An 18,182-nucleotide genomic window follows, 5' to 3' on the forward strand; every position below is an offset into this window, starting at 1 on the left:
TGTCTTCATTACCAAGTACTGTATTTACATCCTTGTTCGGCATATTCTGTTACATCTTAACATTGCCTTTATTGCTGTATTTATATCTTTTTAACACTGACATACTGTAGATGCATCAACAATAACATGCTCATCTATACCCCCTTTCCCATCTTACGGTGGGGTGAGATAGGGTCCTGACAGCCAGAAAAAAATTGATAGAATGAGATAACTAAAGTTTGTCTAACCAAATGGGCCACACTCCTATTCACTCTCAATCATCTGGAATCCTGGCCCCACCAGATAGGCACAACCTATTCTATATGTAGCTTTAAATCCACCTAGCTAAGCGTGGAACAAGTTAAACTTATCCAATGGTGCCACAATTCCTGTGGCTTGAATGGTGAGTGAGTAGAGGATACTGAGGTGTAATGTGCAGAATACATCACTTAATGGAAGAGATGTGTTAAAATCTCCAAGGCCACATAAAATACAACCCGTATTTTCATTCTACATACCAATTCTGAGTGGGTGTCTTTTATTTTCAACAGCATGTTTATATACAGTCCATATATCCCACTGAAATAAGAATGTCAACACTTATTCATCAATTTCCATCAACTTCATTAAACCATCTCGTAACAGACACTCCCACTTGCATTTATATAAAATTTCATAAACTCTGCAATTCTACTTTCTCACAATAAACAGATTTACTCTTGGGCCTGTACTCTCAAAAACTCAGGAAGCTTACTAGCATTTTCTTCTTAATAATTTATTATACATTTTACACATCTATATTCTCTTGTGTTATATCCATCTAATACCAACATGGTTTGCAATGATGAAACATGAGAACATCAATGTACTAAATGCAGAAATAAACAATGGTTCATTAATCTTAACTTGGCCTAGATTTCCATCCTTTTACTGCTTTAATTCACGTAGCTCACTGACGAAATTGAACAATGCTTTGGCTCTACATCCCTTCTATTGAACTTCCTCGTGACTATCATCATATTACTATACAGCGGTATCCTAATGTTACAACTCATCAATCAAGATGGACAGTTGGCAATTTTGGGCCAAGTTAGAGTAAAAAGAGTATATTAAGAAAAAGATACTAGGGGCCTTCCTTAACTGAGAAGAGTACAGGTCTTGATGTGAATACACTATTATCAAATCATTGTTCCCATAATAAGTGGACTTGGTCCTCTCTAATCTTCACAGTTTATTAAATAAACTGCATAACTCTTGCTGCCAGTTGCCACAGAAAGCTTGCACACCCCAGTCACTGAGTGTATTAGAAAAACAGCCTGATAATTTCCGGTAATTATTGCGCTCAGCTTAGGTATGAGTGAAGGCAAGTGCTGGGGTCTGGCAACTTAGACTAGACAATCCTTTCATTTAAAACTACTATTATACCTCACAGACACAATCATCAGCTCAACAGACACTCCTGAAACCTGAAGTAAGACAGTGGTGCCCGGAACAGTGAAAGTGTGGGACCACATGGCAACATGAGACATGGCACTCTCCTCGTATGGCAGCGAGTGGGGAATGGCAGAGTGGCTACAACACCCAGAGATACACTCGGTAGCACACCCAGAGACACACTCGGTAGCACCATCGCGGCAACACAACATTTACACTTATTTCTCTCTCTTTCTCTCTCTCTCCTCCTTCTTTGTAACACTCAAGGTGAAAAATTGCACCATCTAGGGAAAAAAAAGTAAAAATAAAAATATCCTTCTAGGGGAAAAAAAATAAAAATAGAAATATCACTCTATCTCAGTTCTCCTTCATAACTCTGTTGATGCGATGAAATTGTGCCATCTTGGCATATAAAGATTTACATCTCTCTATATCTTTCTTGGTTTTCCCACAAAACTCTCAAGTTGAAACTGCACCATCATGACAAAAGAAGATTTACATCTCTAACTCTGTCTTTCTCTTTCCTTCCCCATAACTATTAATGTGCTGAAATACGCACCATCATAGCAAATGAAGATTTACACCCCTCTCTCTCTTTCAGATAAGTAAAATTTGTCTACTTTCCCACTATACTTCCCTTGAGGAGTTGAACAGTGCACCATTTTGGCAAATGATTTATACTTCATTCTTGGTATCACCTGCCTATAAACCTCAGAGTAAGTTGAAAACCTTGCACCATCACCTAAAACAGACATAATTCTTTTCTATAATCAATTGAAATGTGACAACCATCAGCCAGTATACAGTACAGCCTAGAGAGAGCACATAAGCACCTTTATAATTTCTCTCAACATCATCAAGATCACAATATGTGCAAGATAAATATAACCGTTTTACACTCACTCCACTTTAAATTTCTGTCACTGGTTACAAAGATGTCATCAGGCTATATTGTACCTGCACAATTACCAATCACACAAAGTCAGGTATATCCTCACTGAACGAATAATGTCAATGAATCAAGTGGCATATAATCAATACAACATGCAGCTTTAAACCTGAATACCAATTTGTTTTTAAAAGTTTTATGTATTTTCCCTTAACATACTGTATATATATATATATATATATATATATATATATATATATATATATATATCTTTTGTAGACAAATCACCCAAGTATAGCCCAGAAGCAGATCCAAACAGCTGGCTACCTGTGAGATCATAATTGTGATGAAGAGGTCAAGCATCCAGCCTCTGCCCTCTCTCCAAGGGTTTATCTGTAATTCGGGTTCGCCTCGGTGTGTGCGTACAGACTGGGGGGAGACCTGACAACCCCACAACTGAACAAAAATAATATCATCATTACCTGGATATAGTTTGTGCATTCGTTGTCCCCCATCAGTTTACGAATGTTCACTGCATCTCGTAGTCAACTCGAGACACACTTTGCTCAGCAATTGCTGTTCTGGCTGCCATTACAGTCTGGGAACAGAGGGTCAGTGTCCAGCGGCCTAGGAAACATTGCACGGCCACAACAATACAAACCAAGAACATCACTATACATCCCTCACTGAGGGAAAAGTACTCCAGGGGGGTTTAAAGGCTAGGATATTGGCGAATGTGTTCTATTATCATTATAATGACCCACTGAATATCTGGCATCATAGAACAGTAAAATACACCGCAGCTGTCGCTCCATTCAAGGTTTCAAGGATTAGACAGCCACTGCTCCTTTCATACTGCTTCAACACCTGGTTAAAAAAAAGGTGCACTTAGGAGCACAAGGAAGTTTCGGCACTTTTACTTGGAATAATATCACTGCCTAATTCCTCATCACACCACAGCTCCCAGTCAACTGCAGATCAGACCAGAACACCTTCTATACAAAGGATTCAGTCATTTGGTCCAGTGGCCTGTAAGCATCATTACCTTACCTCATTGATTACCTAGATAATTTTGAAAACACCAATTTTTCTCAAGGACTACACAAGACCTTGGCCACATCAATGTAACAGTGTCATTGGTGTTCCGGCTGCAACATTACCACTGTTCTCAAAATAACCACACTGTTACTGATATACTCTCATACACTTCTCATTACATCCTGCAGTGACTCTGAACTAACTACTGCATCAGTCCACTGGGAACAAATGTTCTGTACTCAGCAGCTTTGTAATTCATCTTGTGACGAAGTAGACGTGGGGTAAGGACCAGCACCCCAGAGTTCAAACCACAGGGCAACAATGTGAGGAATGGCCACCAGACTCGCATAAACCATGTGTCCAAGACTCGTTTTCTTGTTGGTCAAAGAGGCCCCCCAGCACCTCCTCCTTACCAATATAGTCTTCTATTATGTATGGAATCTGTTTTGGTAATGAAGACATGAATAACATACAAGGGAATAGTCAGGTGTAATGTGCAAAATATATCGTTAAGGACGAGGTGTTAAAAAGCCCCCTTAAGCCACAAGGGAAAGAGCGGCAGCCATAAACCCGAGAGTCATGGGTTCGAGCAAGGGGTCGATGTAAACCTGGGATGGGGGTGCTAGCAGTCTGCAGGGCCAGGCGGAGCGCGGCATCACCTCATCATCTCCTGGTACTTCTCCTTGTGCTTCTTCAACATGTCTGTTACCGTCACTAGCTTCTTCAGCGTTACCTGAGAAACATAAACAACATTCATCATCATTATCCAGACCTACTTATCCCACTAACAGGCAAAGTGAGGCTCAGTGCATCAGGGCATGAGCTACTGACCAAGAGGTCAAGAATTCGAGCCCACCCAAGGGTGACTATTTGATGACAAGCAGTGCATCTGGTCACAATGCACTACATGATCCAATAAAGTCATTAGGTGCCTTGGAGTGTACATAGTGTGTGTGTGTGGGGGGGGGAATGTCTTGAAAATTATTCACAATTATAACAATTTCCTGTGAATCTGAATTCAAATTAATAACTACCAGAAGAAGTACCATACAAATAATACAGAATTGTACTGGCAATAATACAGTACTCTGATGCAAGAAAAATGGCTACAAAACATTCCACTTCTTTGGAAATCCCACTTGAACTAAGGTTTTTCTGTGAGAGAGGGTTATGTTCCAACAATAATGAGATCTTCTCTATCTATCTCTCTATTGCCAGACGCCTTAACCCCATACGGGGTGGCCACAAACAAATTGCCTCCATGTCGCCCTGTCCCCTGCCATTTCATTGCCCTGCTTCCAACTCACACCCCCCCTCTCCACTCCATCCCTCCATCTCATCCTTGGCCTACTCCTCTCTCTCTCCCCCTCCACCTCACTCATATACACTCTCCTCATCAGTCTCTCACTCTCCATCCTCTCCACATGGCCAAACCACCTCAATGTGTTTCTCCTAACGTTTCCTATCACATCCACATCCACACCACAATGCTCCTTCACATCCTCATTTGCCAGTCTGTCTCTCCATGTGACTCCACATGCTCCTCTCAAATAACTCATTTCCACTGCTCTCACTCTTGACTTGTGTCCTTCCAACAACGTCCAAGCTTCACTTCCGTACGTTAGAGTTGGTATCACGATACTGTCATGTAGTAACTTTTTCACCACATCCTCAGTCTCCCTCTTCCTCTCCCCCCATCATCTCTCACATACATGCCTAGTCACTCTCTCATTCTCTCCACATGGCACTAAATGAAAAATTGGCTAGTGTTGCTCTCACCTGTGTCTTTGCCTTGTTTGAAAGTACTGCCAGGTGTGTGACGCAGATGTGGTGTAGTTGAGCCAGGTCCCGGGAAGGCTCACTCTTGATTGGCTGTTCCTCAATCTCCGGCCGCTCTCCCACATTCTAGTATTGGTTGGTCTTGTCATTTACATACACAGAACACAACTTATGGTTATTTTTCTTAGTTTAGGGAAGACTCCCTGTGCTAAAAGTGTAAAGTTTCTCACCATCCAATTACTCTAATACTCATTTTCAGTGTCCATAAAGCTTTATTTTTATTTCTTTATTACTTAATCTCCTATCAGATGACTTTATTCAGCCTCAGAATGACCTCTCCTGAAAATAAGGTTAAATTTCTCATTATTTTGTCTGCGCATCCATCCATAAATCAATCCCTTTCTGTCTCACTGGAGGCACAGAGGATTTGGGCTAAGCTTCTCAATCCACAACATTTCATTCCAATAGCTACACTTGGATGATTTTATGAAATTTAAGAGAACACTTTAGTACTGGAGGGATCAATGACAGTAGTATCTACTCCCTTCAGTTTGAAAAATATCTTATGAGCTGAATAAATGCATAAGCAAGAATTATACAAGAACTACTTAATAGGAGTGCTGTAATCCTTTTAATATCCGGATGCCCAATAACTGGACACCCCACTACCTGGACATTTTGGGCCCAGGCCTTCAGAACCCAAAAATGACCAAAAAATGAAAAAAAAAATCCCCCCCCCCCCTCCAAAAAAAATCCGATTTTTTTCCACCCATAATTTGAACTTGGCAGAGTTCAACAGTGGTGAGAGTCAGGTACAGTAGAGTGCAAGTGAGAAAAAAATGCACAGTGTTAAGAAATTAGAATTCAGAGTGCAAAGGCTTCAGTGCAGAGTGCAACAGTAGTGAGAGTCAAGTACAGTAGAGTGCAAGTGAGTAAAGAATGCACAGTGTTAAGAAATTAGAATTCTGAGTGCAAAGGCTTCAGTGCAGAGTGCAACAGTGATGAGAATCAAGTACTGTAGGGCACAAGTGAGAAAAGAATGCGCAGTGTTACGAAATTAGAATTCAGGGTGCAAATGATTAAGTGCAGTGCAACACTGGATTACTGTAGATGCTTCAGGTGCACGTTATTACTGTCAGTCTCAGAGGAGGCGGGTTATTCATCGCAACGGCCACGGACTTGTTGTAAGTACCCTGAATACTGCTAAATATTTTCCATACTCATCTCTAAATCCTCTTCTCTGGTTCCCTTTCATTTATTTCATGCTTTTTGTCCCTTATTTGTGTGAACTGAGCCTTAGATATGTGCTAAGCATGTCCGGTAGGGAGTTACATAGGTGGTTTTCTGAGTTAGGCTGGGTTAGGGTCCATAAGTACCAGTCCAGGAGGCGGGGTCCCAGTATCCGGACAAACCCACTTTCCAGACATGCCTTTGGCTGTATTACATCGGATATTGGAGGGATTACTGTACAGAGATTAAGATAGGAGTGACCCACTAAAACCTCTCTCACTCCTCTCCACAACTTCTTCAGGTCAACAAATCCTATCCAACCTTTTCCAACTCGCTGAGTATCACAGACACTGCTCTTGAATATGAAGCTGTTTACAACTTTCACGTATGATTCCTTCCCCTGAACTCCACCAGCTTTGATTACATTAGGTTAGGTCAGGTCAGGTCAGGTTAGGTAAAAGCTAACTCATCAGATCAAATAAGGTAAGAATTAAGTTATATTAGTGGGGTGGGGAGGGGAGGGGAGGGGAGGGGGAGGTCAGGTCAGGACACGCAAGATAAGGTTAGGTTAGGATTCAATAAAGTAAGCAGAGTCATGCTTTGAAGGGAAACACTGTGTGTTACTGAAATGGTTCACAGTACAGAAACCCACACCCTAATCAAATCTACCTCTCCTTGCCCACTACTCACGGAGAGAGAGTCGAGGTAGGAGATCATGCGCTCCTTGTTCTTAAGTATGAAGGGGTTGACCACCTCCATATATGGCTCCTTCCCACCAAACTCCACCAGGTTGGCCAGATTCTGCAGGCACTTGGCGATCATGATGAGCGACCTCGACGCTACAGGATGTGGCGGCTCTGTGAGTGGGGGCAATGCAAATGTACAAAAATATATATATTATATTATATGTACATATATATATATACAGTACTGTTGTTTGCAGATGACACTGTTGTTAAGTGAAGACGAAGGGAAGCTGCAAGGCCTGGTGGATGAGTTTGGGAGAGTGTGTAAGAAACGGAATCTAAAGGTGAATGTAGGGAAGAGTAAAGTTACGGTCTTCAAGAGAAGTGAAGTCAGTGAATGTACAGTGAGGTTGGAAGAGGAGGAAATGGAAAATGTGAGTGCGTTTAAGCACTTGCGTAGTGTGATGAGTAAGGATGGAAGTTTAGAGGGTGAAGTGCTTGAAAGCGCACAACAAGGAAGAAAAGTTGCTGGTTCCTTGAAAGCAGTGATAAAAAATAGGGAAGTGAGCAGGAAATGAAAAAGTTACTACATGACAGTATTGTGATACCAACTCTAACGTATGGAAGTGAAACTAGGACCTTGTTCGAGGGACATAAGTCGAGTGAGAGCAGTGGAAATTAGTTATTTGAAAGGAGCATGTGGAGTCACATAGGGATACAGATTGACAAATGAGGAAGTAAAGGAGAGTTGTGGTGTGGATGTGGATGTGACAGGAAGCGTTAGGAGAAACATACCGAGGTGGTTTGGCCATGTGGAGAGGATGGAGAGTGACAGACTGATGAGGAGAATGTATGTGAGTGAGGTGGAGGGGGGAGAGGGAGGGGGAGGCCAAGGATGAGATGGAGGGATGGAGTGCTGAGGTATATGAGAGAGGGGAGTGTGAGCTGCGAGCAGGACAATGAAGAGGCGGAGGACAGGGTGACATGGAGGCGGTTTGTTTGTGGTCACCCCTTACGGGATTAAGGTGTCTGGCAATAGACAGAGAGATAGATATATACAGGACACAGTATTCGAATACTATTGGTCATATCGAAATTCCAAAAACATCACAAGAAAGCTCATGAAATTCTGCATCTAGACATATGCTTAACTTTTGCAAGGTGCTGGAAAAATCTTGCACTAGGATGGTGGGAAGTTTTATGAAGGTAAGTTTTACTATTGAACATTTATTCTCACTGCAGTTTTGTTATTATACTCATCAGCTTCCTGTGTTTTTATTAGCTTATAGTACAAACACCAGCAAAGATGACTATACCATTTATACCAATTTAGTATAACCAATTTCCGGAGGTATTTTTTATTTTTTTAATTATTTATTTATTTTTATTTACCCAGTATTCATTTTTTTGGTGCCTTGGGAGCAGCTATCGTTCGTGTCCAAGAAAGGTAACTGATTTTCCAGCCGTCTTCAGGTTTTTTGTGATTTTTTGTTGTTAAGGCATTGTTTTCTTGGTGTTTAGCATTTATTTGGATATTCCTGAGTGTGTTTTGATGTCTCACTATGGCACAATGGCCAGAAAACACCGCCAAAATTTGGAGAGGTACCATACTTAATTTTGGAGGAGTACTGTACATATAGGTAGTTTTTTTTTTTCTTAACTTTTTTTGCAAGGTTTTCTTGGCATTTAGCATTACTTTGGATACTCCTGTGTGTTTTGATGTCTAAATATGCATTCGTCAACCTGTCCCATGTCACTCCACATGCTCCTCTCAAGTAACTCATTTCCACTGCTCTCACTCTTGACTTGTTCCCCTCTTGTAAGGTCCACGCCTCACTTCCATACGTCAGGGTAGGGATCACAATACTATCATGCAGTGACTTCTTAACTTCCATGCTCACCTCTCTATTTCTCATCACTGCTTTCAGTGAACCAACAACATTCCTTCCCTGCTTGACCCTTTCACGCACTTCATTCCCCAAAGTTCCATCCTTACTCAACACAAGGATGAAGGATGCTAACAGATAATATGTTAATAGTTGTCAATGCCATTATACTCTTTCTAGACACAGGGGTTCAAGGCCTGGCTTGGCTACCTGAGTCTAGTACAGCCTACTTTCCTTGGGGTCATAAAGGTCATGATCCAAAATGAGAGAGGGGAGAGTGAGCTGGGGAGAGGGCAGTGAAATGGTGGGGGACGGGGTGACAAGGAGGCGATCTGTTTGTGGCCACCCCTTACAAGATTTCTGGCAATAGATAGACAGACAGATGATTCAAAAACCTCCAGTTGCTACCTGAAGATCAAACTCACACCCAAGTCAAGGCCAACACAATAACTAGGGCATCCTAACCACTATACCTGGCATAATGGTTACAAATGATGAATATACAGTATATTTCTTCACCGATTCACTGTTATGGTTGCTCCTCAATAATTTACTCAGGCTTACATGCAGTAACATGATCTTGTCCATCCCAGAGAAATGCGTCCAGTTATATGGTTATCCTCTTCAAGCTAAGGAAAGCTCTTTCCTTTTATTTCTGCTACCACTGCTAGTTATATTTACCTTTGGAGTGCCTTTCATTTTCGAGGAGTTTAGTAGCAAATCACTTCTAGCCCCTCCACTGAGAGAGGTTTCCTCAAAGATAGGCAAAACCATCAGAAAGTAATAAGAATTAATATAAAACATGTCATCAGATTGAAGGGGTTAAAATTTAATGGACTTAAAGCTGACATGAAACAGACTTTTCCAGCTGATACAAATCTCAGCAACAAGATTAATCCTTTTCCCGCCTTGCATGAACTTGGATAACCTAACATATTGTATCATATCACTTACACAGACTTCAATATGTTTGCATACGTCGGCCTATGTCACCCAATGGCAGCTTTGCACACTGCTTGATCTCTGGCAGCCTCCTTATTCAGTCCCTCATCTCTGTGGTCACACTCTATGACCTCATCTCATGTCTTTTTTGGTCTGCTTCTCGCAATCCTACCCTTAACATTCACACTTCTCACCTTCCACACCCAACTGCTGCTGTCCATCCCCACAACATGGCCAAACCATCTAAATCTACCCCTTCTCATCACAACACCAAATCATCCCAGTCCCATCCTTCCTCTTAACTCTTCAATTGCAATCTTCACCCCCCACCTCAAAGCCTCGCACTCACGGATGCACAACACATCCACTTAATCGTTGTCATTTCTGTACATCTGAGCCTATGAATATCCTTTACTGCCCAGGTCTCACTAACATACAGCACTGCACTCCTAAGACATATGGTACCACAAACAAAAGATCCCTTAGCATGGAAGGAGAGCCCTCTATTGTTCTGGGTGATCCTAAGAGTAAGTAACCTTGGAAAATATGTAATTCCTTTCAATATGGACACTGAAAAAAGGGTTACTATTAAAAGAAACCTAGAAAGGGCAGCATGTTATCTAGAACTTAATAAATTCCATACAAAAAACTGAATATTACCAGCACCAACAGAGTAACCATTATAAGTAATTAAACAAACAAAGAACCTGAGACACAAGAGTAAAATGAATATAACAATGGTATTACCGAACAATGTCAAATGTATCTGATAGTGATCTTTGTATCCTTTAATTTAGTTTGTTTGGATGGGCTATTTGTTAACTTAGTACAGGGGGGATGTATACCAAATATGTAAACTATTTTTCCTTGCAACTGGTACTGGTATACTTATACTGGGAGAATCTGACAAATATGTGTTCTAAGGACCAGTGGAACATGAAGAGGCAAATTTTCTGTAAAGGAGGAGGAGGACACTTTCACGTCCTGTCACTTATATAACTGGGCAACTCTGCTGCTCAGTTACATCCCTCAGTTTCCTTCCTATCCCCTCAATGGAGAATGATAGACTGCAAGATGAGGAAAGGTTTAGTCTGCAGTCCACTGAAATCACATTTCACATGAGCCTGGGTATACAATTACTACTACTAGTACTACTACAAAACCATGTGACCCACCCTGAAGAAGGTTAAATTGCCTTGGGTTGAGTATGGCAGGACAAATGAGGCGGAGGAAGATGAAACCAGACACAACTCTTGTGCGCACAAGCCGATCCTGAGGCCATTTTTCTGCAACTTTCCTTTGCAAGCACCCACAGATGTAACGCAGCGGCCTGGGACAAGACAGGTAAGGATATTACAGAAGGTCTGGTGCTACCAGTACTCATCAGGGGAATGATTCACCACAAAATTTACCGCCAAGTCCCTCCTATAGCGAAGACTGGTTTTCACAAGACAAGAAGGCTAGGAAACAGTTAGAGGATTAGAATTTCATTAAAACAGATTTTACTGATCTACCATAAGGCCCACTGACATGTAAAAACACCCCTGCTAATACCAATACACCAGTCCTGTATGAGACAGCCCTAGCATGTATTCAATATGGATGGTAGGTTTTAATGTCGAAAGTGTGTTATGTAGGAGAATTGCTGGGTCTCATGCAGTAGGCTTTAAAAAAAAAAGTCTTCTCTTGTCTAAGTTCAACCTGAAAAACAAATCATGGTTATGAGAGACAAGATATCATACATCATACAGTATATGTTTCTGCAGGAAAGATGAGAAAAGGAGAGTAGAGAAACTTGTAATACTTCTTCTCCCTGTAAATAAAAATCTGAGTTCAGACAAAGTTGATCATGGGTTCATTGTGAATCCAGGTTCAGAATTTCCACCTCAGGAGTAGTAGTATCATTTCAGTGCCTTCCTGAGACCTGTAATTTTATATTTCAATTTACTGGACATACAGGTAAACCCCAATTTATGACACCCCTAGATGTGATACCCGAGAATAGCGATGGGGGTAAAAATACCACCTTACCCTGCCTATTGTACGCCTGCTCCCGGTTTTGTGATGGGTTTTGATTTTTAAGAAATTATTTAAATAACATTTTAGACTTAAATTTTCTGTTTAGACTGATTTATAAACAGTTTTTAGACTTCGATTAATGTGTTTTGGTCATAGGTGGAGTGAACACTGTCATTTAGGGCATGGATTCTTGCCCATCAGACGAGGTACAAAACAGTGTGGACAACTAGGCGACTCAGCAATGGATATTTCGTGTCTGACTCCCTCCTGGGAACTCCCTCACAAGGAAGGGCCATGAAAGAACCATCTCCCAATGATTTATCCTCACATGCCACACTAACTCTCTCACATAAACATCGTCCCCCTCCTTCTCTCATACAATTTTACTTCTCCACTCTCATCTTCCACACCATAAAAGATCTGGCTCTACAAACATAACCTTCAATTTCACTTCTCAGAACCCTAAAACTTCTGATCTGTTTATCTCAACTTTCCTTAACAGCTTCCCTCCTAACCTAACAAGTGCTTTCTGGCACAGGTGACTCACATGGGACAAGCAGAAGCTGAGGCAAAGATGCTGGAAGTAATATCATCGAGAACTCTCAAGAGGAACTCTGCATTGGCACAAGCGTCCATGGGGTTGTCCATCTTGGTGGGATTCAACTGGAAGTCAAAACAGAGTCTGGTTATCATACAAATGAACATTAGAAATGATAAGATGAGTAAAAGCAGTTTTACAATTGTATATAGGTATGTACTTATTGTTTAGCTATTAATTTTAATTTTATTTATAAAGGCTCTACTATACTTCCATGTGTCAGCCTCGGTCACTTAATGCAGCTCTCCATACTGTTTATTTCGAACAGTCTATCTGTTCTGTCCCTTAACCCTAAGATCACACTCTATGATCTTGTCTTGGGTCTTTTTCGGTCTGCCCCTTGCAACTTCTTTCATTCAACTCTTCTGACCTTTCATCTAACCCTTTTTTTTGCCCAATTAGGAGCTTAGGGGTAAAAGGCTGGGCTACATCCAAATTATCACAATCACCATGAGCCTCACCTCACAGGACTGTTTACTCTCTAGGATGCGGTGTATGGTGTCTGAGATGGCCTCATTGAGAAACTCAGTGCAGGTGGATTTCATATACAGGTCTAGAAGCGTGGTGGTAAGGGAGGCCGCACGAAACAGCGTACTGGTCTCGTGCTCTCTCTCTATCTCATGTTCCGTTAGTCGCTGCAATAAGTCATGCTCTCGGCACTCATTCCTGTTGGGTTGAGGGAAGAAAATATAATCACCATGATCATTATCATCATCAACACCATCACCACCACCACCACCACCATCATCAGTATCTACATTGTCTTATTCCCACCCAAAAATTGGGAGAGGTAGGACAAAAATATTATAAAAATCTAAATAAACAGACATCATACAGCTTGTACAGTTTGATAGAGATAACAATAACAGCCATCATCACCATCACCAACACAACTACAACCATCACCACCATTATCATCATCATCATCAACACTATTCTGGGCCAATGATATACCAATGTGCCATTTGTTGGCCAGCCAATTCCCAGCTGATGATGGAGTCATTTTTTTGACGATTTTTTGTGGCTCAAATACATGGCACAACAATCGGGTGAACACACCAGACATGCACAAGTATTTTTGGGAAACTCGTCCCCAGCCCAGGAATGAGGTAGAAAAGTTATGGCAGGCTGGCCCAGTACAGTATAGTGTTAACATCATCATCACGTTCACTCTTATCCATATCAAATTTTTACTTGAATATGCACCCTGCCCTAGGGTGGGAAATGAGGTCTGGATGATGATGATGATGATGATGATGATGATGATGATGATGATGATGATGATGATGATGATGATGTTGATGATGATGATGATGCACTTGTTGTGACCTCAGCTGGTCAACAAGAAAATAGCAAATTACAGTAATTAAATGTGCTATGTATAAACCTGATAAGCCAGTTTCACAAATTATATATGGCAAGAGTTCCAGGAAAATTTTGTGATTTTTTAAAATGTTCCTGGCATGATTCTTATATATATATATATATATAAATAAAAAGCTGAATGGGCAGAAAAAACAAGGTGAAACTGCACAGTACCCCCCATAAAAAGGAGGAAAAACACCAAGGGGGATTACCCCCAGGGTCGGGTGGCTGTTATATCCGACGAAAAGTTTGTGGATTAGGGAAGCCGGGTGACAGCCGTACTGCAAGTATTTTTGCGCCATTGTTTGAAGCAGCCACCACTTTATCTCATCACCAAAAGCCTGGGAGAGAGTCCAGCCAGCCGAGCCAACCACACCTCAGTCACCTCCTTGACTCTGCCAGGTGTAAGACAATGTTTTCTTAACCTTCTTTTCCGATTCTGTTCCTGCCTTATGTGGACTTTTGCCTCATCCACCCCTGCCATGCCTTTTTCCAAGGATACTAGGAAAGGGCTCAGTGATAGTGCCATAGGGCATGCCTTGTATGTCACTGTGTCTAGTTTATGTAGTAACAGAGAAATTATCAAGCTGAGAGCAAAGCCTAGGCCGCACGCACATGCACGAACACATCCTACCTTTCACACTACAAATTAGTCCTCTTCATCATGCCCTTACTCACTGACACAATGACCTACAGACCTAGGGATACTTTCATTTGCAAGAAGAAGAGATGATGAGCAATATGGTCTTTAATTTGTTTTCCTAGCTGCCAGAGTTCCGAGATATTAAGGTCTGAAAACAGGCTATTTTCGGAACAGTTCCCTTACACGGAGAATGAGCGCGCTGTGGTGGCGGTACAAATCACCCGGCGTTTGAAGGTTAAGTATAAAGGAAAAATGCCCATTACACATGCTGTACTTAAGAGGAAACACCCACTTAAAATAAGTAAGGCAGAAAAACACCCACTAAGAATATGTAACAAGGAAATACATGCAGTAAGTATGGCAAAAAATCACCCACTAAGTATAAGTAATGAGGAAAAACATCCACTAAGAATAATAAGGAAAAAAAGTAGCCTCTAAGAAGAATAATGAAGATAAATGAGCCTCTAAAAATAATAAAGGGAGAAAACACTTCTAAGAACAGGGTGAGAATGCACCTGCTAAGAATAAGTATGGTGGAAAAACATCCACCAAAAATAAGAAAGGTGGATAAAAAAAAGTAAGAATGAGAAAGGAGGAGAAACACCCATTAAGAAAAAATAAGGAGGAAAAACACCCACTATAAAGAGGCAGAGAAGAAAAATCCCACTAAGAATAATAAAAAGGGAGGAAATACACCCAGTGAACCTAGGTATAACACAGTTAACAAGTGTATGGAGCAGCAGGTGACCTGAAGATGCGTAGTAGGGAGGTGGCAAGGGGGTTGCGGTCACGGTGCGAGACGTCTGCCAGGGCCTGCACAGCCTCCAAACTGGGGTCTAGCAGTAACTCCTTCAGGCTGCTGTACTCCTCACACGGCATTATTAGGTCATGGAAGTATCTGAAGGATGAGGTAATGTTGCAGTCAAAAGTTGGCCTACCATGATACCACATCTACTTCACACCCAGGGTATATCTGTCATTCTCCTACTGTATTACATTGTTACAGGTAAAGTCAAGACAAAAACCATCACTCTACTCCTATCTAAATTAACTTTCAAATCATGCTCATCTGACATTCACAATATATACTCTGAACTGGTCTGTAAAGATTTTGTTCACTATTAACAGGCAACACAGCATCATCTGCATTCATTAGCTATGAGATACTCCACCCATCACCATCCATCAGCTGCCTCACTCCTCTTTCCACAACTCAAGTTTCAACCTCTCTTAAAAACCCATGACCCCATTCATATATGAGACAACCCCCAGTGAGAAGGTCCAATATGTCATCCCAGACAAAAACCCATGTACTGTATAGTTGGGTATCATCATCATCATGACCTGTTTTTTCCACTCAAAGGAGGTCCAGAGAGCAAGGAAAGAGAAAGAATAACAGAAGGGAAACTATCAACAACACACCCAATCAAATGGGCCAGAGACTACAGGATTGGTGCTTTAGACGTTTTCAATGGGGAGCATCTTACATATGGACATAAGTTTTGTGCTGTTGCTGACCTGTATCTAAGCCTGATGGCCCCACAGTCACCCATAAAAGTGATGCCGGTGAGGTTGTGCCACTCTTCCACCTCTTCCCCATTCTGTAGGTTCACAAGCTCCACCATCACCTCAGCCACCTAAGTAACAGATACGAAGGAAAGGGGGTGTAAGGACATTCTTAAAGTTCTTTACTAAACACATAAAAAATGGATACACCCACACCCACACACACACATATATTGCATATATGTGAAACAAGATGGTCACAGTACATATCCCTCATATACATCAATTTATACCAGTTACCAGGTGTGAGAAACAGCTACGTTATTTTGAGACATACACTACTGCCCTGGTCCTAGCAAAAGCAATACAATGATTCCTTAATCTGGAGAATGAAAGACTGACTAAGAGGGTGTATGTAGGTGAGGTGGAGGGAGGGAGAGGGAGGGGTAGACCGAGGATGAGGTGGAGGGATGGAGTTGAGAGGTATATGAGGAAGGAGAGGGTGAGTTGGGGGGAGGGTAGTCAAATGGTGGGTGACAGAGTGACTTGGAGGCGTTTTGTCTGCGGCCACCCTTTGCGGGATTAGGGCGTCGGGCTATAGATAGATAGATAGATAGATGTCCACAATACTATAAAATTGCCTATTAAAGTCAACTGCCATTTTTAAAACTTAATTTTCTAATATCTCCAATTTAGAGTACCATTTGTAAGGAAAAGGTTCTGATGTTTAAGAATACATCTTCTGAATGACTACTACTTTCTAAATCCTTATTACAGTTGTTCCAGTTAGAGTGATAGCTTGCATTGGTTTGATCCCCAGGAGGTAACTAGTGGTATTTTTGATGATGCAGTGATACAAAGAGATGCATGTTGGTTATCCATCCATAAATGTACAGAATTAAGGTAGCCTCAACTTGGGCCCCAACACCTTGAATATCCATCCATCCATCCATCATCTAATCTTATGTCGTCCCATAAAGGAGTGTAGGAACCCGGAGCTAGGCAAGCTGGTCCTAACATTTAAGATGAGAGTGACCAGCCTCACTCATCCCTGAGTGGCATTACCTGAGCAATAAACCCCAACCACCCCTTGGATATAAACCTACACAGGCTTAATCTGACTGGAGCACCTTAATTACCCACTAAACCACCAGGTGTCATTATTTGGTTATATGGTTACCACCAAGCATAGTAAATGGTTTCCTAGTGTACAGGAAACCATTTGGCTTGTCACTCAGTGTAGTCACCCTGAGGCAGAAAGAAGAGGAAAGACTGAAGGTAAGAAAGACAAAAGAGGGAGTGTAAAGTCACCCGTAGGCAGGAGAAAGAGGAAAGAACAAAGGAAAGAACAACAGAATAAGGAGGATGGAAGAAAGGAAAGGGCAAACACCCAAAGCAGCACTACATCGAGTGAGTGGATGGTGAGTGCCCCCACCTACCACAAACACCTTGAACAAATAATCTACTTTAATTTAATCTAGCAAAAAATAACACTGTTTCCATCTGAAGAATTCCCATCTGAGGGATATGGTCCAACTGATGTTTTCTATGGACCAATTACTTCCCAACAGTTGATGGAACATGTCTGGAAAAAGGAAATATGAAATGCGAAAAAAAGTCTGTAACAATGTCAAAATCTCTGCTTGAACTTGGACTGTGTTACTCAGAAGAAGGGTCACAGTGACTGTACTTACCTGAATCTATGTGATGACTTTTTTAGAGTATTCTTGCTGCTAGCAGGTAGTTTCATTCAGTCATATGGGAGTGATTAGTGAGACTGAGCAGCGTGGGAAGCTACCTTTACGAGACCATGGTCAACACATGCAAGCATGTTGGAGCCTTAAACAGAAATCTAAAACTGGAAGGGTTTATTATGGCTGTATCAAACCCCCCAAGTTCAATAGGCTTATCCTAAGCGAGTAACACTGTCTGAAGATGGCAAGAATATATTTTATTAAAAAAAAGGGAGGGGACATCTTCAGGCTCAGTGAGTTAAAACATGAGTAACTGCGAAGTACAGTACTGTACTAACCTCAAGATCTTTACTGCGCTTGCCATGGTTGTACACAGTGATGGTGAACATAACAACATCGGGTGGGATGTCATCCAATATAAACTCCTCCTCCCACACCGGGTCCGGCCCGGGTTTAGGTCTTGTCCGGCACACTTTAACCTGACACACACGCAC

General features: G+C 41.5%; 1 protein-coding gene across 1 annotated transcript in view; it reads right to left on the reverse strand.

Moving 5' to 3' along the window:
• Positions 1-3,909: 3,909 nt before the first annotated feature.
• vap (RAS p21 protein activator vap) overlaps positions 3,910-18,182 on the reverse strand; it is a 46,982-nt gene continuing 32,709 nt past the window's right edge. Inside the window, exons 12-20 of the mRNA XM_080272017.1 lie at positions 18,027-18,167; positions 16,007-16,125; positions 15,237-15,386; positions 12,942-13,146; positions 12,430-12,545; positions 11,039-11,193; positions 7,040-7,206; positions 5,120-5,245; positions 3,910-4,073 (exon numbers count right to left, since the gene is read on the reverse strand). Coding sequence (XP_080128143.1) covers positions 3,996-4,073; positions 5,120-5,245; positions 7,040-7,206; positions 11,039-11,193; positions 12,430-12,545; positions 12,942-13,146; positions 15,237-15,386; positions 16,007-16,125; positions 18,027-18,167 — 1,257 coding nt within the window. The 3' untranslated portion in view covers positions 3,910-3,995. The remainder of the gene's footprint in view (positions 4,074-5,119; positions 5,246-7,039; positions 7,207-11,038; positions 11,194-12,429; positions 12,546-12,941; positions 13,147-15,236; positions 15,387-16,006; positions 16,126-18,026; positions 18,168-18,182) is intronic.

The sequence above is a fragment of the Coenobita brevimanus genome, chromosome 49 (assembly GCF_032717465.1).
Source record: "Coenobita brevimanus isolate Jiangsu-jjx chromosome 49, ASM3271746v2, whole genome shotgun sequence".
Classification (NCBI taxonomy): Eukaryota; Metazoa; Arthropoda; class Malacostraca; order Decapoda; family Coenobitidae; genus Coenobita; species Coenobita brevimanus.